Source organism: Nuphar pumila, chromosome 6 (genome assembly GCF_984573655.1).
Source record: "Nuphar pumila chromosome 6, dmNupPumi1.hap1.1, whole genome shotgun sequence".
Classification (NCBI taxonomy): Eukaryota; Viridiplantae; Streptophyta; class Magnoliopsida; order Nymphaeales; family Nymphaeaceae; genus Nuphar; species Nuphar pumila.
In genome coordinates, this window is record NC_143254.1 from 17,418,636 (window position 1) to 17,440,554 (window position 21,919).

Sequence of the window (21,919 nt, forward strand, 5' to 3'; positions counted from 1 at the left end):
GTGAATGGATCCAGGTTAGTGAACGGTTCTATGGCTAGGATAAAAAGATTGGAGTAGATGGTCGGTGTGCAATAGATGAGGTAAAGTTTATTTTCCTACAACTAGGGCAAAATACCTAGCTATAAAAGCCCAATTCTCCTATTTGGATGTAAAAGAGGCCTGCCAAGATGAATTCTTGGAGAATTTCCCAAATAATTTTATTAATGATTGATATCCAAAATACAAGCATGAATGGCAATTTATGGCCCCATAGGAAGACTTTCCTCACAAGCTACACCTAGGTGGCTTCCTCTAGAAGCTATAAGGACTCTAATACTAGTATAGACCACCATGTCCATTACAATGAAGTCCCAAGCCCATTACATCAACTCAAGTAGACATACACCCTTATGCAGGAGATCCAACCCATATGACCCGAACCACCCATAAGGTGTACATGTAACAATGTTTGAAGGGGGGAGGAAAAGCATACATTTATCCTTTTCATTTCCTGGAATTATGAGAATAGCAAAAATTATGTGCTCAAGAATATGTTTAGGACTTAGGCAGCCAGAATTAACATCACATCCCTCCATAGCACATCCAATGAGGGCTTTAGTGAAGCCACTGTATTCATAAAATCTCTCTAGATAGTTTCTCTGGTTCCTTGTCCATAACACCCTATATTAGGAGACAGGAATTTTTACAACAATTCTCATATCATATCCTGCTCTAGAAATTATTAAAATATATACATATTTATATATGTATATATTGAATTGTTTATGTATATGTACAGATTTATATGCTTACATGCTTTGTAATTAGTAATGTCCTATAGGGGCATTTTTGTCATTTCCTTATTATGTAACAGGAGCTGTCCATTAGGGGCAGCATTATACTTTTATTTATATATATATGTTTTTTGTTAATTTTGTATTTTGGCCTTTTCACATTTGTGAAAGGGTATTCTTGTAAATGGCCCTTGGAGCCGTTGGGGGGTTCCCAACGGCTACAATTAAAGTCGTTGGAGCACCCCAACGGCTCTTAGAGACTTGTAAAGGCCTTTTGCCTCTCTTTGGCATGCTTGTCTCAAGCATTTTCAATATAAAATATTTTTTACATTTTGTGTTCTCTTCTCTAATACTCTGTGAGTTATTTGTGCTAGCCTTTGTGGTTTATTGTATTTTGCCCATTTGAGGCATTTATGTTTGTGCACTCTTTGTAGTTTGTACTCGTACATTTGGTTTCAGAACAACTAGGTGCTTACACCCTTCAACCTTATTGTTTGAAGTGCTTGTAAAGGTTGTACTCAAGCAAATCTCTCTTCTTCATCTCTCTTCTCTCTTTTTCTCGTCATGGCCGACAAAGATGAAAAGATCAATCTTTCATTCAAATTAAATGGAACCAACTATATGATGTAGGCGTTTGTTATGAAGAACAACCTCAAAGAAAAGAAACTTTGGGGCTATGTGAGTGGCATGATTCCCGAGCCACAATTAAAGCTCACTAAAAAGAAAGGAGGTCAAGAGAGAGCTCTTAATGAAGAAGAGAAGGAAAAGACAATCCAAGAATATTAATCCAAAATGGAGGATTGATATTGACATGGTTCATGAGCAACGTTGAGCTAAAAATTTGCATTAAACTTGCAAAATTTAGAAAAGTCAATGAAACTTGGATTTTTATGAAAGGTATGTATACACAAAAAGACCTTGCTAGGCATTTCTTCTTGCAAGAAAAAGTAAGGTCTACAAAGCAAGGTGATGTGTCTATTTGTGATTACTTTGGTACCTTATCCTCATTGTGGGATGAACTTGTTCTTCTTGAACCTCAATGGAAAGGAGGGGCTATTGAGATGAGGCAATGTCAAATAGAGAAAGAACAATTCTTTTAATTTCTTCACGGCCTCTATCCTTAATTTGAGCAAGTAAAAGGATCTTTACTTCATAGAACTTTTTCTCCTCTTAATGAAGCACTTGCCGAACTTTGCCAAGAAGAGACTCGACTTTCAATGAACAAGGAAGTTGATAGACTACATGCGGTTTCTAGATCAGGGAATAACATAAAGGCATATAAGCTTCCTCACTTTGGGAGGAATAACTATGGTGGAAGGAGAAAAATTATGTCACTTTTGCAATGAGACGGGACATATCAAACCTGATTGTCCCAAACTTAAAAAGAAAGTGGCTTCTGTTGGAGAGAAGTCATTCAAAGCAAATGAAGAATTAAAGAGGGACAAACACATTAAAGAATCTATCATCAACTTATGAAAGCTCTCCAATAATTTATGGATAACAACTCTTCTATCACATCCACTTTCGTTGTCGTGGTCTCATCACCTCCCGATATATCTTCTTGGATACTTGACTTGGGTGCTTCTTTTCATATAACTCAAAATACCTCTCTTCTATCTGAATAAAGCACCAACTCTTTTAAATCCTTTGTTTCTACCACTGATAGTACATCCTTAGATGTTAAAGAAATAGGAAATCTCAAAAAAAAATTGAGCAAATCAAATGATTTTTTTTCAAAAATTAGAATTATTTCAAAATTTAACTTAAACATTTTTTTGGTTTCTTAAATATTTTATCATAGTTGTAGAATATCTTTTTCACCCACGGATTGCTTTGTGCAGGATCTCTAATCCGGGAAGCAGATTGGGCAAGGCCATACAAGAGGGGACATCTACTATATAAATTTTTTGTCTTTACCTTTCAAATCTTTTGTAATCATGTTCAATCTAAGGATGTTATCACTTGTCACAAAACACTTGGTCATTCAAGTGCCATTAAATTGTATCTCTTTTCATTCTTGAAAAAAAATTGTAATGAAAAGGAATTTACTTGCAACGATTGTATTCTTAGAAAAATGCATTCTTATCTTTTTCATAATAGTAAATTTGTTTCTTGTAGAAGAAGATGGGATGTACAGCCACCTGTGTGTGTAGAGAGAGAGAGAGAGAGACAGTTGCACAATAGAAAACACGTTAACATAATTGATTAGGGCTTCTCTCTATATTAAATAGAGAGAGGCAAAAAGAGAAATTACATCTAAGTCCTTATTAGGACAAAATTTCAAAAGACCTCTAATATAAAAGAACTTAAACAAAGAACCACTTATTCTCAACACTCTCCCTCAAGCTGGAGCATAGATATCAATCATGCTTAGCTTGTCACAACATTTTGAAAAATTTGGCCTAGCAAGAGGCTTTGTAAACATATTTGCAACTTGGTCTTCCGACTTTAGGTATTTGGTAGTGATATGACCAGCTTGAATCATATCTCTTACATAGTGGCAATCAACCTCAATGTGTTTTGTTCTCTCATGAAAGACAGGATTGTTTGCTATATATGTTGCCGCTTTGTTATCGCACATCATGGTCATTGGAGAGGGAACCTTCACCTGGAGATCATGAAGAACAGTGCGAACCCACATCAATTCAGCAGTTGTTTGGGCCATAGCGCGATATTCTGATTCTGCACTCGACTTGGAAACCACATTTTGTTTCTTACTTCTCCATGAAATCAAGTTGTCTCCCAAAAACACACAGAATCCTGTGGTAGACTTTTTATCTACTACAGATCCAGCATAGTCAGCATCAGAATAGTCTACTATCTCCAGAGTTCCACCTTTCCTGAACAATAACCCTTTTCCAGGGGATGATTTTAGATATCTGAGAATCATTATGGTTGCATTCCAGTGTACCTCAGTTGGTTTGTCCATAAACTGGCTAACTTTGCTTACTGCTAAAGCAATATCCGGCCTGGTCACAGTTACATATAATAACTTCCCTACTAAGGAGCGATAGCTTTTGCTATCAATTGGTTTTGACCCTTCTTCAAACAACTGAACTTTATGGTCCATGGGAATATTTGCTGGTTTAGCTCCCAACATGCCTGTTTCCTTTAATAAGTCAAGAACATACTTCCGTTGAGACAAAACCATCTCTTCACGGCTCCTAGCAACTTCTATACCCAGAAAATACCTGAGTGAACCAAGGTCTTTTGTAACAAAGTGTTTTTGAAGATGAGCCTTTGTGGCTTCAATAGCTTTCACATCATCTCCTGTAAGAATGATGTCATCCACATATACCACCATAACAACTATGCCAGAGCTAGAGTTCTTTATAAAAAGTGTATGATCTGCTGCTGATCTATTAAAGCCAAAGCTTGACATCACTCCAAACAACTTTTGAAACCATGCACGAGGACTTTGTTTCAAGCCATAAATAGCCTTTCTCAATCTACACACCTTCTGACACTCCCCCTCAACCTCGAATCCTGGAGGTTGTTGCATGTAAACGGTCTCAGATAGATCCCCATATAGAAATGCATTTTTCACATCTAATTGGCACAAGCTTCAACCATGCTGAACAACTACTAAGAGAACAAGACGGATGGTACCCATCCGTGCAACAGGAGAAAAAGTTTCAAAGAAGTCAATTCCATAAGTCTGAGTATACCCTTTCGCGACTAATCTGGCCTTGTACCTTTCAATAGAACCATCAGATTTGTACTTTATTGTATATACCCATTTACATCCAACAATGTCAGCATCTGTTGGGGAATCAACTAGATCCCAAGTATGCTGAGATACTAAAGTTGTCATTTCTTCTTGCATAGCCAGCTTCCAGCGATTATCAAGTTCTGCCAGTTGATAGTTCAGAGGAATAGTTTCAGCAGATAAGGCTGAAATAAAAGACTTCATCTGATGTCCAATTCTGGTATGGGAGACAAAATGAGATATGGGATATAAGGTACATTGTCTTGTCCCCTTTCGTAGAGCAATAGGCCTGTTATCATCATCCTGAAGATCACTATTGTCAGTAGAACTTACCTCAAGAGAAGAAGAAGATGAAGGCTCTTGCGGAAGTGGAGCTCTACGCACATATACCAATGGAGGATTATTAAATCTGGAAGAGGATGAAGTTTGGTTCGGTAATGAGGGCACAGATTCCAAAGGAAAAGGAGGTATAGGTAATGGAAAAGACTCAGCTGGATCAACCTGCAGCGGAGAACCGGAACTAGAGTAATATGGAGAGGATTCCAGGAAAGATACATATGCACTGACATACTCTCGACGAGAAATAGGATCATAACATCGATAGCCCTTTTGATTTTTTGGATAACCGATAAATATGCATTTTGTAGCTTGAGCGGCTAATTTATCACGGCCAGGGCCAAGTTTGTGTACAAAACAAACACATCCAAATATTTTTGGTGAGAAAGAAAAAAGTGAGGCATTAGGTTTTAGGATATGTAATGGAATTTGATCACCCACAGAAGACGAAGGCATGCGGTTGATCAGATAGCAAGCAGTGGTAATCGCATCACCCCAGTATAACGCAGGAACATTGGATTGAATCATAATGGTCCTGGCAACATCAAGGAGGTGCCGATGTTTTCGCTCAGCCACCCCATTTTGTTGAGATGAATAGGCACAGGAAGTTTGGGGTTGGATGCCATGATCTTGGTAAAATTGTAACAGACCTTTTGATTTAAACTCGAGAGCATTATCAGTGCGAACAATCTTGACAATAGATTCAAACTGAGTTTTTATTTCAAGAATTAGGGATTTGATAATACTTGGAACTTCAGATCGTTCTTTTATTAAAAATACCCATGATAACTTAGAGAAATCATCAACAATAACAAGATAATAACGACACTGAGTCCTAGTAGGAATCTTACTAGGACCCCATACATCTGCATGAAGAAGTTCAAAAATTTTATTACCAGACTGACTCTGACTCGAAGGGAACGAACTTCGATGATGCTTGCCCAACTGACAAGCTTCACACTAAAATGATATGGTGGAAGGAATCTGAGGAAAGACCGACCGAAGCTTTGACAATGAAGGATGACCAAGACGACAATGCCACTGAACAGGACTGAATGAATGTTCCACTGCAGCATGAACAGTACCCATTGGATGATATAGGTAGTAAATTCCATTTTCTTCATAGCCTCCACCAATCTTCTTCCCCGTCAGCAAATCCTGAAAATGACAATCCATTGGATCAAATATTACTCTACAGTTTTGTTCTTTTATAAGGCAACTAACAGAGAGTAAACTTTGAGGAAAGTTTGGAGCATGAAGAGCATTTTTCAACTGTAATGAAGAGGATATAGAAATATTTCCCTGACCAACAACCGGAGAGGAGCTCCCATCGGCTAATGACACTCCAAGCTGAGCCTTAATATCCTTTAGATCTGAAAAAACACATGAATTTCCATACAAATGTCTGGATGCACCAGAGTCAATAACCCACTTACTATCAGTCGGATGAAGATGATTTCCGGTTGAATAGGCAACACCAGCTACAGGAGGGGTGGAACTCAAAGGTCGAAGAGCTATCAACTCATCATATTCCGCATGACTAAGGGTGATACTACTTTCATTTTCAGCGATATTCTCTTGTACATTTGTTGCCTCGATAGTAGTAACATTTGCTTTTAGAGTATATGACTTTGATGAAGAAGAGGTTGGCCGACCATGCTTATCCCAGCAACGATCTTCTAAATGTCCAGATTTTCCACAGAATGTACATTGAAGCTTTCCTCTACCTCCCATACCACGTCCACGTCCTCGTCCTCTGATATTCTGAATATTTCCACGCCCATAACTAGATGGGACAACAAGAGCAGATGACTGAGTCACAGGTTGAGATAGTGGCAGAGAAATCGCAAGTCTACTCAGACGATTGTAAGCATCAGCAAGAGTGGGAACATTTGATCCAGTCAACATTTAAACTTTTGCAACAGAAAAATTTGAAGAAAGACCTGTAAGAAAACGAGCAACCATGGTTTGTTCTTGATAATCCTTTTGCTTCGAGCAACAAAGAGGCCTGTGAGCATTAAGTCTTTCAAGCGCAGCTTTGACAGAGGCATAGTACTGGGCCAAGGTCTGATCTCCCTGTTACAAATTATATATTTCCTGTTCGACTTGCAGGATACGACTCACATTCGTTTCTTGTGAGTATGTATCACGAAGATTGTCCCACATCAGTTTGGTTGTATTATAGTAGATCAATCCATCTGCAATATGGGGTTCGACACTATTCATGATCCATGACATAACTATGTCATTATCTTCATCCCAAGTAACATATTTTTCCAATTTCTCAATGGGTTCGCCTTTTAACAAAATATGTTTTCGACGATGTCCAGATACCGACATCATAAAAGTTCTGGACCACCTGGCATAGTTGGTTTCATTCAACCTTACGGAAGAGCCATACGAGAAGGGGTTGGCAAAAGCCTTATACTCCCCAATATGTTCCAAGTAACATATTTTCCCAATTTCTCAATGGGTTCGCCTTTTAACAAAATATGTTTTCGACGATGTCCAGATACCGACATCATAAAAGTTCTGGACCACCTGGCATAGTTGGTTTCATTCAACCTTACGGAAGAGCCATACGAGAAGGGGTTGGCAAAAGCCTTATACTCCCCAATATGTTCCATTTTGGAATCACATTTCGAAGTTTCAGCCATACTGAAGATGTGATCCAAATTAAAAAAAAATTACCTCACTTGAACAGCAAGTGTTCAAGAGGAATTTTCAACTCAGCAGGAAATCACACCTGCTGTTTCCACAAAAACCAGCAGCCCACACACAAAACAAAATTCAACACAGCAGGAAATCACACCTGCTATTTTCCACGACAGAAGGGTAACTTAAGCTACCATGCTTCTTTCCAAAAAAAACTCGACACAACAGGGAATCACGACTGCTGAAAACCATATTCTGAAATAAACCAACCCACTAAAAACAACTAAAGTTCAGGAATCACGAACATTGTTGCGCCCAAACACATCACGACCAATGATAGAATGCAGTCGCAAAACAAATATTCACTACACCTGCTGTTCTCCAACATATAAGGCACGACATCCAGTAAGTCTTCAGGGCACAGTTAGACAAATCAATTATATTTCGATCACAAGCAATCAGCACAGAAAATAAATTTGTATTCACGGCAGAATTCTGATCACACGCAATCAGCACAGGAAAGGACTCAGCAAAATTATGATCGCACGCAATCAGCACAGGAGAGAACTTCAGCAATCACGGCAACACAGGAAATGAGGATTTATGCTGCTCCCAAACAACAGGAACACACCTCGACAACTCACGAACCCAAGAAAAAAATCTCACGTCATGGCAGGAACAGGACTCAGCAACACAAGGTCGCGGCAGGAGATCCAGATGAGGAGAACAGATCTAGATCTTCTCCTTAGATCTGACGACAGATCTAGGTAACATCCCAGATCTGTTATCAGATCTTCCCAAATCAAACACCACCAAACCTGATTTTAAGAAGTCGTAGGGTTATTGCTCCTCGTTGATGAAGATCAGTCCTTGATCACGTTCCCGAGATCGAGGGCTTTGATACCATGTAGAAGAAGATGGGATGTACAGCCACCTATGTGTGTGTAGAGAGAGAGAGAGAGAGACGGCTGCACAATAGAAAACATGTTGACATAATTGATTAGGGCTTCTCTCTATATTAAATAGAGAGAGGCAAAAAGAGAAATTACATCTAAGTCCTTATTAGGACAAAATTTCAAAAGACCTCTAATATAAAAGAACTTAAACAAAGAACCACCTATTCTCAACATTTCTAAAAAACCTTTAATGATATTTTTTTTATGATTATACTAGGTATACTTTGGGTGTACTTCCTTAGGTTCAAATCCGATGTCTTTTTCATTTTTAAATAATTTCATATTCTTATCAAAAACCAATTTAAAACTAATATATCTATTTTTATATCTGATTTAGGTGGTGAATATATGTCAAATGAATTTTAAAATTATTTTAAACATAATAAAATTATTCACCAAATATCTTGTCCAAAAATTCTCCAACAAAATGGTCTTGTAAAAAGAAAACATAGACACATTATTGAAACAAATAGGACGCTTCTCACTTCCAAAAAATGTTCCTAAATGTTTTTGGGCCGAAGTCGTGCTTACTACTATATCAATAAATGTCCTCTTCTCTAAAAAAATATTTTGATCATACATGTCAAGAGCATAAACAAAAAAGAAGAAAAATGAAGAAAAAATAAAAAGAAGAAGAAAAAAAAAGAGTGAAGGCGGAAGAGGAGGAAAAAGGGAAAAAAAGTGAAAAGCAGAAAAAAAAAAGAAATAATAAAGGAACAAAAGAAAAGGAAAAAAAACAAAAAGAAAAAAGAAGAAAAAGAAGAAGAGGAAGAGGAAGAGGAAGACGAAGAAAAAGAGAACAAGGTGGAGGGGTGCAAGAAGGAGGAATAAGAAAAGGAGAAGAAAAAATAAGAAGGTAAAAAAGAAAATGAAAAGAGGAAGAAAAGGAGAGAAAAAAAAAGAAAGTATTTGGACTGAGAGGAAGAAGAAAAAGATAAAGAAAAGGAGACCTAAAAAAAGAAAAAAATGGGAATCATGTCCCTACAACTAGGCGCCACCAAAGCAGTCTAGGTGATACCTAGGGGAGAAAATAGAGCCCTACAGCCTAGACCCATAAGCTTAGGCAATGGCCTTGTGCGTAACCCGCCTAGGAGTCGCTTTTGACAACTAAGCTTAAGAGAAGTGGAATAAAAGACTATAAGCATGTGTCCACACTGTCTCCCATCGATTAGAAGTTGTAAAAGGATGAAGGAAAGTCGTATGAAGACCCAAGGTTCTATAGAAGCATAGTGGGGGGGCTCCAGTGCTTGACATTTACACGTCTAGATATTTCATATGCAGTCAATCAGGTGTCACAATATATGTATGATCCCAGAAATGCTCACATGGAAGTCGTGAAGCATATTCTAAGATACGTTAAAGGAACTATAAATGATGGTCTGAGACATGTGAAGGAATGTGATAATCCCTTCATTGTTTTAGGTTTTATTGATGTTGACTGGGCATGAGATCCTGATATAAGAATATCAATATCAAGATATTGTGTGTTTCTTGGGGAAAACCTTATATAATGGAGCAGCAGGAGGCAAAGAATAGTTGTGAGATCTAGTATTGAAGTTGAGTATTGTTCCATGGCTTCACTAGTAGCAGAAGATACCAGGATAAGACACCTACTTATTGTTTTGAAATAGAACTTAGGGAGATCAGTGATCTATTGTGATAATCAGAGTACAATAAATCTCCATGAATCCCATCCATCATGGAAAAATAAAGCACATTCAAATTAACCAACATTTCATAAGAGAAGATAGAAGATCAAGAGGCACGGTTGGTAGGATCGGAGAATCAGGTGGTTGACATCTTCACTTAAGGTCTTTCAAAGGCAGAGTTCTGGTTTCTCAAGGGAAAGTTGTTCATGATTGAGAAGATATGTACAGCTTGAGGGAGGCTGTTAGGAATGGCATATCTTGTAATTTATTGTTTATGTTGTACTCAAGGGTGTCATGGGTATACTTTGTAATTTAGTCATATTGTATTGTTATAGGGGTAGACTGGTCTTTTGTCTAACCCTAGTGAGATGTATATTATATCAGTGAATAGAATAAAACCCACAAAAAATCAGACATGGGGATTGACTGCACTCTCACCCTATCTCCTTCCCACTGTCCTCAACATTGGAACTCGTGGAGGTTGTTTTTGTTACTAGATTTATACCTATGTCACATGGGTGCGACACGGGTGCGGCTGAATTTCAAATTTTTTGGACACGGGGACACGAATATATATATATATATATATATATATATATATATATAATGCACAGTCTTTAGCGGTAAAGATTGGTAAAGACTGTGCCCAGCACAATCTGGTAAAGACTCTGCTCTACACAGTCTTTCTCTCTAAAGACAGAAGTATATAAAAAATATATAAAAGATATTTTTTTTAGTTTTTATACATTTTTTGTCTTAAAAATGGACAAAAATAGACTCGATCAACGTTGACCGAGTCCAAAACAAGGACGGACTCAGCCTCGACTCATTGACCGAGTCCGACTCGGCGTTGACCGAGTCTGGGCCGTGTTCGAAGCCGCACCCGTGTCGGAGCGTGTCGACTCGGGTGCGGCGCCTCCTTAGCCAAGTCCGTGTGACATAGATTTATACAAGATCTTCAAGCATTTGTCCTGATTTGACTTAAGGTTGTATTCTTGAAAAATTAGGCTGGACCTACATTGTTAAAAACAAATGAGGTCAAAACCACAAGGTAATTGTTAAGATTAATGTAATATTTTATAAGTATATATATATATTGTTTAATATATATTTTATATATATTGTAATAATATATATATAATATATATTGTAAATATATATGTTAGGAGTCAAAGTCAAACTAGCTTTGACTCGCTCATTTCTTAATGAGAGAAGACTTTCTCTCCTTTCACTCTTAACTTTTCTCTTATTCTCTCTACTTCTTTTCTCTCTTTCTCCTCTATAAATAAGGGTGTGTGTGAATGTGTAAGGTTGAAAGAGTGATGGGTAGTATTAGGCTTGTGTGTTGAGTGTATTTGTAGAGAGGTTCAAATGTAATTTTTCTTTTATATTTTTAGTATCTATTATGACTAGAGTTATTCACTCACCAATGTAATTTTTCTTTTATATTTTTAGTATCTATTATGACTAGAGTTATTCACTCACCAATGTAATTTTTCTTTTGTATTCTTAATGTCCATTATGAATAGAGTTATTCATTCACATTTTCATGTATCATTTTAGTTCTCATGTATCATTTTAGTTATCATGTTTTTGTCCAAATGTATTATGTTCTTGGAGTCCATTATGGAGTGCTTTGGGATCTGTGTCATTCCGTGACATGGTATCAAAGCAAGGCATCATGATCTTGAAAAAGATTTGTATTTATGAATTGTACGGATTCAAGGATTTTGCATTCCGGTGTGTATATTTGTCTATCTATCTTTATATGTATGGTAAGTGGTTTTTCTAAATGAGTTATGTTAAAATTAAATGTTTTTCTTTGAAATTAGAATATGTAGAGATTGTTATCTTTTGATATATGAAATATATGCTTTGAATTGTGAATATGTGGTAAAAAATTATATTTTGCAAAAAATATGTGATTTCTTAAAATCCTATATGTATTCATATTAAATTTCATGTTTGAATGTCCCTTAAAGTATGTGTATCCATGGATTATCTTGGGATTGTTAATATATTGAGACAACATATGAGATGGTTTATATATTTTCAAAGGTGGTAAAAGTTGAACTTGACTTCTAATGCAGTTCAGTTTAATACTAATGATATAGCAAATTTAAAGGTTGCTGAAAGAATGATTCAAAATCAGCATAAGTGTTTCATTTGGTGTTTGCGCAGCAAATTACTTGGATCTTATGCTTGAGGATATTCCTCTGGCACCATGTGATGGGTACATAACCGAAGAATATTGAGACAGGTTATCAACTTATCATGCTTACAAGGATCTGTTCAGATTTTACTCTAAAATCAGATTTGGGTCGGACTGGAGTTGGATTTTGTCACATATAACTGAGTCTGAACCAAATATCTAATTGGATATAAGAACTTCAACTGAATCTGACTAAACAATATTCAGTTGGTCAGATATCTGAACCAAAACCCCATTCATTGACATCTCTCTCTCTCTCTCTCTCTCTCTCTCTCTCTCTCTCTCTCTCTCTCTCTCTCTCTCTCTCTCTCTCTCTCTCTCACACACACACACACACACACCTAAACCAGGAAAAATCTGTATCTTATAATATTAAAAAACAATTACAGCATTGGTATTAACAAAATATTAACACAATCATAATTTTAGAATATTCACATATTATATCCTGAAGTTCACCAAACATCACAATTAACAAAATTAGAGCACGTTGTTTGCAATCATAGCTCTTAACATGAAATAAAACCTGTAATCTATGTCACATGGGTGCGGGTGCGGGGGTGCGGCAATTATACATACATACGTACATACATACATACATACATATATATATAGTCCAAAAGTTGGACATAAATGACCCTGGGTGTGGTCAATGCACCCATGGTCAGGTTGACCACACCGGGTGCCGCACCTGCACCCGCATAGCGTCGCGTCGACGTGGGTGCGGCACCCAGTTGGCCGAGTCCCTGTGACATAGCCTGTAATATAAAAGAACACAGAATATTAAAGAAACACACAATGTAAAACTAAAAAAATGTTTCTCTTATTTTCAAAGATCATTTAATTATCGTACTTCATCCTATTATTGCCTTCCCAACAAGATATATGATATATCAATATTTTCCTTTTTTTTCTTTTATTGACTTGTTGGTATGGTGGGAAACTTTCTTTTAGCTTTGTTTCTTGAATAATTTTCTCCAACTTTTGGTGGAACTGGAGGGTGTATGTCTTCCTCTGGTAGTGGAGGTCGATATTCCTCAGTTTTTGGTCATTTTTCCTCAACATTTTGCGGTCTTGTCAATAGCAATACCCTCTTATTTTCCTGGAAATCCTTTATGATGCTTCTTTATATTAGTCTCGTGTAACAACAAGACTTGGCTTTACATGGTCCCTTGTGCAAAAAGAGCTTCTTTGAGCACATCCATGTTAAGAAAAAAGATCAGTTGAAGAACTCATGCTTGATGACCATGTATTTCTAATATAAGATAAGACCTAGGCAGAGGTTAAATCTTTTGTAAATTTTTTATTCTTTTTTATGTATATTCTAACATAATTTGCTATCTATGTTCTACATGTAATCTTTCAATGTGCACATATATCATTTGCACCTTGGAGACAAATACAAAAAAATAAAAAAAAAATGACATACTGCTATGAACCCATTAACTTTAACAATGTAGATATATTGGATAAATGAGCGCAAAGAGAGTTTGGAGCATGATGATGCTAATTGAAGGCAGTTGGAAGTTCATGAAGAGGCAGGACCTATGTCACTTGGGTGTGGGTGCAGGTACGGGTACCAGTACGGAGTGTACGACATGGCAATTCCAAAAAATATGGGTACGGAGCACGGCTAAATATATCTAAAAAATATATTATATATCTAAAATATACTGAAAATATATCTTATATATTGAAAATATAATATAGGACACGAAAAATGCCATGTCCAGGTACCAGTACCCATGTCGACACGGGTACAGCACCCTAAGTGCCGTGTCGCGGTAACATAGGGCAGGACCTAAGCTAAAGGAAGATCAGAGAAGAGATATGTGAGAAGAAGATCCTTTATTTCAGTATAATTTTCACTGTGATTGATGAAAACTGAAAGAGAGAGTAGCAATTTAAAGGATTTCTTTTTCCTTTTTTATCTGATTGATGGGTGTTGTTTCTTATGTTATATTTGTTATTTATGTGTTTATGACTTTTTGTTGTTGTAATGTATTATTCCTTTGTTGCTAGTTATTTGTTGCATATCATTACTGTATCCGAGGAATTATTCATGTTATACATCTAAGATTGCTTGATGTTATAGCTTTATCGCTTAAATGCAATTTTTCCTTTTTTATTTATATTTACTTTTTTATTTTCTCCTTTTTGGTGGTAAAATCTTACTATACAATGTGATATGGTATGATAAAATCCATATCTTAGACCCTTCCAATACACCTTATGACTTATGAGACCATTTTTACAACAATTGAAGAAATGATGTTGATGATAAGGATGATATAGAATGATTTATACTTCCATTGGAGATTGGGATGGCTCAGATTGAGGCCTCACATGATGGAATAATAGACACACTCTTATACTTGTGAAAAATCGCAGTACATGATGGTGAGAATGCATATTGTTCCAATTCAAGACACTCGAGTGAAGTTTCAGACTACTAAGAGACTGATATGAAGTTTGACATCAAGCAAAATGAGTGGCAGAAACATGTTAAATGGAGATGTTAAATATCAACAAATCGGTCAAAAGGCAACAAACAGAAATAAGGCGTGCTTCAAGATCATAATGAAGCATCAAAAGAAAACTCATAAAGCAGCCAAAAAGGTGCAGCAGAACATGGGGCAATCAGGTGCTGAAAAGCATCCAAGAAGGTTTAGCTGGAACCATAATCTTGTCAATAGATGAAGGAGCTACGAATTTAGTTGCTCAACCTTCAAAATTTCAGCTGCAGCTAGTGATAATAAAGCTGTGGTTTGAGTAACTACTGAAGCACGCGAGGATGATGAAAATCATCAAAAGATTGGTGACAATACGATTTCCAATCAAGAACAAAGATGTGAATCACACAAGACATACATAAAAGATTAGCTCGAATAACGACCAAAGGCAGCAACATAGACGGAACAAAACTGATAACCAAACGAAACCGATTCCGATGACTGCCAACAAATCAGGACACGTAAAAGCTTCCTAAACTCCGGTTAAGAGAAAATGGGAGTTCTGAAGAAGGTGGAATCAAGACTATCGAATGCGGAAACAGAACAGAAACCAACGAACCTGACAAAGCCGTTGTTATCGATATCAGCAGCGAGCAGATCGCCGACGGTCATGTCCCTATGCAACACCCACTTAGCTACCGATCGGTGCCTCCGATCGATCCTCCATTCTGCCAAGTAAAGGAATGCCCGAGCCACCGCCAACGTCGACACCAAGAGCCACACTGATGCAAACATCCGGCCGGGCAGCGACTTGAACGCCCGGTCACCGTACCCAACGGTGGTTACAGACATCACGGAGAGGTAGAAGGAGTCCAGCCACCCCAATTTCTCGACATACCTCAGGAAGATGGTTCCAACGCCGATGCAGAGGATGACGACGCAGAGGGCCAGGCCCATCTTCATTCTGATCCTCATCCTCCCCTTCTTGACGTCGACAATGTAGTTCCGGGCGACCTCTCCCTTCAGGGCGGAGCTCAGGAGGAGACTCTCCTGAAGATCGAGGACGTAATTGACCATGCCGGAGAGGAGGATGTCGATGAATCCGAAGCCGACGAGGACGAACATGATGGAGAAGAGCTTGGCAGAGGGGGAGGAAGGGGTGATGTCGCCGTAGCCAATGGTGCACATGGTGACGACGCAAAAATAGAGGGCGTCAACGAAGGGGTTGGTGTCCTCGCCGGAGAAGTGGCGCCGGTTGAAGAAGAAGACGAGGACGCCGAGGGAGAGGTAGAGGATGAGGAGGAGGACGGCCTGACGGATGACAGAGAATTGGGGCTTGGGGATGGGAGCGGCATGTGGGTTGCCGGCGGCGTCGATGACGGAGATGGCCGGGGCGGTGCGCGAGCGGTGGAGGTTGGTTCGAGGGTGGTGGTGCTGTTGCTTGTGGTTGGGGTTGAAGAACCGCGACAACGGTGGCGGAGGTGGTGGTGGTACTGAGGAAGATGATGAAGAGGAGATGTTGATGGTGGTTGTGCCGGCGGCGGTGGAAGAGGAGGGGACTTCTTCGGAGTTCAGTACGGAGGGGCCGAAGATGAGGAGTTCCTTGAGGGAAGGAGGGCGGAAGGGGACGGCCACCTCGTCGTTCTCGGGGAGTGGGCAGAAGGAGCAGGGTGATAGGGCGTTCCTCCTCCGCGGGCTGTTGAGGAAGGGGATGAGACTCTCATCATCCATTTACAGTGGATGATCTCTCTCTCTCTCTCTCTCTCTCTCTCTCTCTCTCTCTCTCTCTCTCTCTCTCTCTCTCTCTCTCTCTCTCTCTCTCTCTCTCTCTTTTTATATATGCAAAACTGAAAAAGAGTGTTTCCCCTTCCTCTCTTATGAGAAAGAGGCGGGAGAAGAGATGGTTATTTGATTGGGGAGACACCAAGATGATGGGATTGCGGGGGGTGTCATGGATGAGAAAGAAAGAGAGACTGGTGCAGGTTGTGTCCGTGCTCCAGCGAGTCTCTTCTGTTGCGAGAGATGCGCATGTTTTATGTGCTCTGTTACCACGATTTTCAGGGTTTTTTTATTTTATTTTTTGAAAAATTTCATGGTAGGATGTGATTACGCTCGGTTTCATGAAAAACGTCTCATGGATCATTCAATTTACGATTTATAGGAAGGATCTTGCTTACAGATTTCATAAATATAAATATTCAAGTATAAAAGTTATATTTTTTTATCCAATGATCTAATAGTCAATTCTTAGCAAATGGGTCGTGAATGTAAGTTTAGATTTAAAATATATATATATATATATATATATATATATATATATATATATATATATATATATATATATACAAATTTCTATTCATACCAAAAAATGGATTTGGTTGGTAAACATAATTTCAGTTTTCATATATATATTAAATGATATGTGTTTAATGGTTTTTTTTTCCTTTTTTTTGCAGTTCCGACCCCATAACTGTGTTGTGCATGATTGATTTACCAAGAATTCACACGAGGATCATGTGTTTTTTATAAAAAAAATGAATATTGGAGCATCAAAATTTTATAAAGATATTAGACGGTTGAATTTTTGAACCTTATAAAAACTCACTGATGTGTCGGAATCAAACACTTTAAAAGAGCTGATTCCTATAAAATCAAGTATATAGATTACATCTGCAGAATTTAATAATAAAACAAAAAAAATCTGAAAAAACTGTTAAGCATGTATCATTTAGCATATTTCATTAAGCAACTATATATATACATGCAGATTGTATGTTCTCTGTGTTAGAGAAAGATTTTATTTTTTCTTGTATCTTTTTGTTGCTTTTAGGAGAGGAGCAGCATCAGATTGTGAGCCAGAAAGGTTGTGGTGGTGAGAATGAAACCAACTTTGGGGAAGGTTGTTGGTGGACAATGTCCACGGATGTATACCGTTGAAGAAGCTGACACTAAAAAAGTCCCTTTCTCAATAATCACGTTCGAGAAGGAAATGGTGGGTTCGTCCATATGCAGCCTACGTTTGTTTTACGTAGTTTTCATAGGAAAGTGCTGAATTGATGACCTTTTCCATTATGGGTGAAACGAATATCCCGCATCATGTTAGAAGTGCCATGTTGGCATAAGTAGGTCTTGAATCTTTTGCAAGAAATTCTTTTCAAACCTCTTCTTATGAAAGGCTTTCTTGAGAAAGCAAAGTTGGCGTAGATTTCTAGAAATTCGTGCCCTCTTGGGAAGGAGACTTCCCTTCCATGAAAAAAGTATGATGGTGGCCATTTGTTTCGTTTTAGTGGAAGGAGAAGCTAAGTGAGATAATGGAAGGAAACTCCTCCATGAGGACAGAATCCAAAAACTCATGTCAGTTCAGCATTCTCATAAAAAGTTTTTTTTCATAAAAGTACGAAAGGATTTCCTCATGAAAAGAAGGGGTGAGAAATGTCAAAGGCCATGCATACAATGCTGACACTTTTTGGTTGATATGCATGCCGGTTTATTTCATTTATATGTTTTTTTTTATCACAAAGTCCTCGGCCGAAGATGGTAATCTCAGGAAGAAATCACCAACACCCAAGCCCTTACGAAGCCCATCAGTTAAAGGCACGGGCGGAGCCAGAAGTTTTTCGTTGGGTGGGCAGACTTCGGGTCTCGGGGACAATACTATGGGTCTTGAAAGACGATTCATTTATTCGAGGGACAGGGCCGGCAATCAAAGGAGGCAAGGAAAGCAGAGCCCCTGTCGACAATCAAGGGACAGGGGGGAAGGGCTCGCAGAGGCAAGGGGGGCGGGCACCCATGCCAAGGTTTCTAATTTGGGGGGGGGGGGGGGGGCACCCCTGCTTGATTTTTTAGAAATCGGCTCTTGGATCGTATAATTACAACATGCGAGCAAGTTTTTTTAGCATTTGAAAATAAATGGCTTAGAACTTTCATTAATATTCAAGTCTCAAAAAGTTATATTTTTTTGACTGGAATGTGTTGGTTCCTAGCAAATGTGCTATGTGGAACACATATGTGCGGTCAGATTTGTGAAAGTAGAATAGGAAATATCCAGTTTGTACCCAAATTGCATATTTAGTAGTTTGTATCATGTATCTATTTTGTGTGTGGTTTTTACTTATTTTTTAAAAAATGTTTTGTGATGTTGATGCATAGTACTTCAGCTAGCTAGACAAAAGGTATTTGTCTTTAAATTTTCTTTGCCAAAATTTTTACAGGATCTTTGGAAAAGAGTGACTATTTTTCAACTAAGAATGTTGCTGATAGCAATATGGGTGAATGGTGACTGACAAGTGAGAACACGTGTGTGCACCTGCGAGCACACACAAAGCCTTTCTTAAGATATTGACCTTTCTCAATGTTGGTTTATGCAAATGAGAAGATTGTCATTGTAAATTATAATGAGGACGAGAATCAAGTCTAGGATGTCGTGGTAAACAAGGAATTGAAGAAATGCTTTGCTCACCCATGCCCACCCCCTTGCCTCGGTTTCTAATTCTGGGGTGGGCGACTGCCCACCCCTGGCTCCGCCACTGGTTAAAGGCACCTGCACATCCGGTGAAAGCCGAACTTAGGACAAAAGTGTCAGCACCTTCTCCCCAAGCCCGCTGCCACTTGGGTGGCCAAGACAGGTGTTTCAATTATATGTGAAAGGGGTGCCAAAGTAACATTCATATAAAATCTTCCTAAAGCAAACGGACCCAATCAGGTTAACTTGTAAAACCCCATCTTAACAAGGGGCTCAGAATAGTAAACCTTCAGTAATACGTGTGTTTTGTTAGGGCTTTGGACCATGTATGGATCAAAAATGTGAACCTAATGCAGTAGACATGAGATTCTTGAAGAACCCTTTCTACTATTCAATATAAAATAACCCCATTGAAGGATATTTATTTTGATGACTTGGTATGGGAGATGGAAGAAGAATCACCAACTTAACCTGTCACCCCAAGTATTCTATTTGGTTATTTGCTAGAGTCCTCTTAAAACCCTCTCACTTAACTCAACTTGGAAGTGAGAAATACAACCACAAAATGATCATAGCATCATCCTCTTGACTTTTGAGGAAAATTCAATGCCTTGGTCGGTGTAAACACCTCAAAGTTTTCAAAATTTTGTAAATATTTTTTTTTTGCCCCTGGCCCCCATTTTCTGAATAATTGAGTCGATCTTGAGCTAAAATTCTATGGATTAACCTAAATGGGATGCATATACTTAATGAAAAGATGCATGTAGGAGGAAATATAATGTACATGTCTAGAGGTCTTGCTTAGGCCTAATGCAAGATAGGGGAGATATGTAGATGCTAAGTAAAAGTATAGAGCAACGAAGAAAAAAAAATGTTGGGGCTATGTTACAGGGAATGAGTGTGGTGAGGATTGAAGTGGTGTAGGTAATATATAGCAGGTAGGTATAAGGTGGGAAAAGTGTGGGTAGTAATGCTAGGAGAAGTGATGGCAGTAAGATGCTGAAGTGGAGTTGTAGCTGCAAAAGCTGAAGAGTGATTTCTAATGGTGCTATGGAAGTTGACGTGGTAATGATGTGGGTGCAGCATAGTTGATGTTTAACATAGCCGATGATTGTGCCAACCGAACTATTCTGCCACAGAAGCAGATTTTGAAGGTTTTGAGGGTTTATCCAACTCTCTAGGAATTGAACCAGATATAGAAATATATATTTTGCAGTTCACCACGACCCCTAACTCTTTGGGTATTGGACCTGACAACATGGCTGTCTAGATAGCAAGAGTTTGGAGACTCCTAAGCTGGTCTGGTGTTGTGGGAAAGGAACCAGTGATGAAATGGTGTTTACAGCACATGCAGGTGGAAAGTGCGATGGTTGTGAAGTAGGGTATAGGGAGTGGAGGTGAGAGTAATGTTGGGTCATGGGATGCTAGAGAGATAGGGTTGATAACAGTGTGATTGGAAGAGATGGAGGGACCATTGCAGCCCATTGAGTTGTTGTACTGGAGTGGTGAAATGGAGATGGCAGGTGTTGTATGAATAGTGACTTGCAGGTGGTGGGGTACTGTATTGTTGGTGTTTGTGGTGGGGGTAAAAGGGCAGTTGGCAGGTACATTTTAGAAATGCATAGGTATATGTAAAAGGGGTATACCCGCAGGGAAGCAGGTATACAAACCTGTAACCGAGTGTGACATTGAAGTCTATTCATATTATCCCCATGACAGTTACCCCCCAGTGGTATACTAGGTTCCACATAGCTAACGTAACTCTACCAGCATCAATTTTGAACAGACCACAAGGCAGTTCTCTCAGACCAGACATATTCATAGAGTCGATTTTATAACAAAATCAACCTCAAAGACATTAGCACTAAACTCCACAGTGAAGTTTGGAAATCTGAACCGGCAACAGTCTGGGATTTGGCGAATGAAAATGGAACCATAACTGACCAACGATGAAGGTATGCAGTAGCAATAGGTCACATAGTAAACAATTTTACTCTCTTTTTAAGCTATTGAATGCCTCGTTTGCAGTTTTTGTTTTAATTACAATCAAGGGGAAAATTAGTAATTGTAGAGGATCAAAAAACAAGGCTGCCATCTGAGCAATTAATTCTTAAGAAGTCAACTGTTTATCTAAAACATTTGAACCTTGAGGTGGTTAAACGTAAATTCAAAATGCATTAGGGGCCTATATGCAAATTACCTTTTTTTATGATCACACATTTTTTATGCACATCATAAGATGGTTTGAAATAAAGGGATAAGCGAGCCGAAGCATGGTGACTTCTTGGAAACAAGGAGTAAGCCCACACGTTGCCAGAACAGTGACTATAAGTACAGCAGGCAGAGCCAACGCGACTAGGTCTTTGATTCTGGAGGTGGTTTATCTGTGTCTATAAAAAAAAATGAACTGGTTTTTGCCATTACTCAAGGTGTAAAGCCAATTTGCTAAACCCTTAGGAAACTAAAGCGCAATTGACGAAGACCAAGACTTCTCATCCCCCAAAACGCCATCAGTCTTGGCCTACCTTCATGTAATCAGTCATACACGTTGGTGCATATGTTCAAAGTTACATTAGCCCCACAAGCAAGTTGGCATTTTTTTTTTCTTCTAGATCTAGAGGTTGTTGGTGAATGTATGGTGAAAAAATGTCAAAATCTCATTCTCACATGGAAATTCTCATGATATTTTGAAGTGTCAGATTTTTCTCAAGAAA

General features: G+C 38.4%; 1 protein-coding gene across 4 annotated transcripts in view; it reads right to left on the bottom strand.

Annotated features, from left to right (window-relative positions):
* LOC149834150 (two-pore potassium channel 3-like) overlaps window positions 1-21,919 on the bottom strand; it is a 39,886-nt gene that overhangs the window by 4,994 nt on the left and 12,973 nt on the right. For 2 of the 4 annotated variants that reach the window (XM_090011248.1, XM_090011247.1), the window contains exon 1: window positions 15,363-16,732. The exons of 1 other annotated variant lie outside the window; for it this stretch is intronic. In XM_090011248.1, the coding sequence (XP_089867374.1) occupies window positions 15,363-16,474 (1,112 nt within the window). In that variant the 5' untranslated portion in view covers window positions 16,475-16,732. Of the gene's footprint in view, window positions 1-15,362; window positions 16,750-21,919 lie in introns of those variants that run through there. One more of the 4 variants, XM_090011249.1, reaches the window with a different exon arrangement.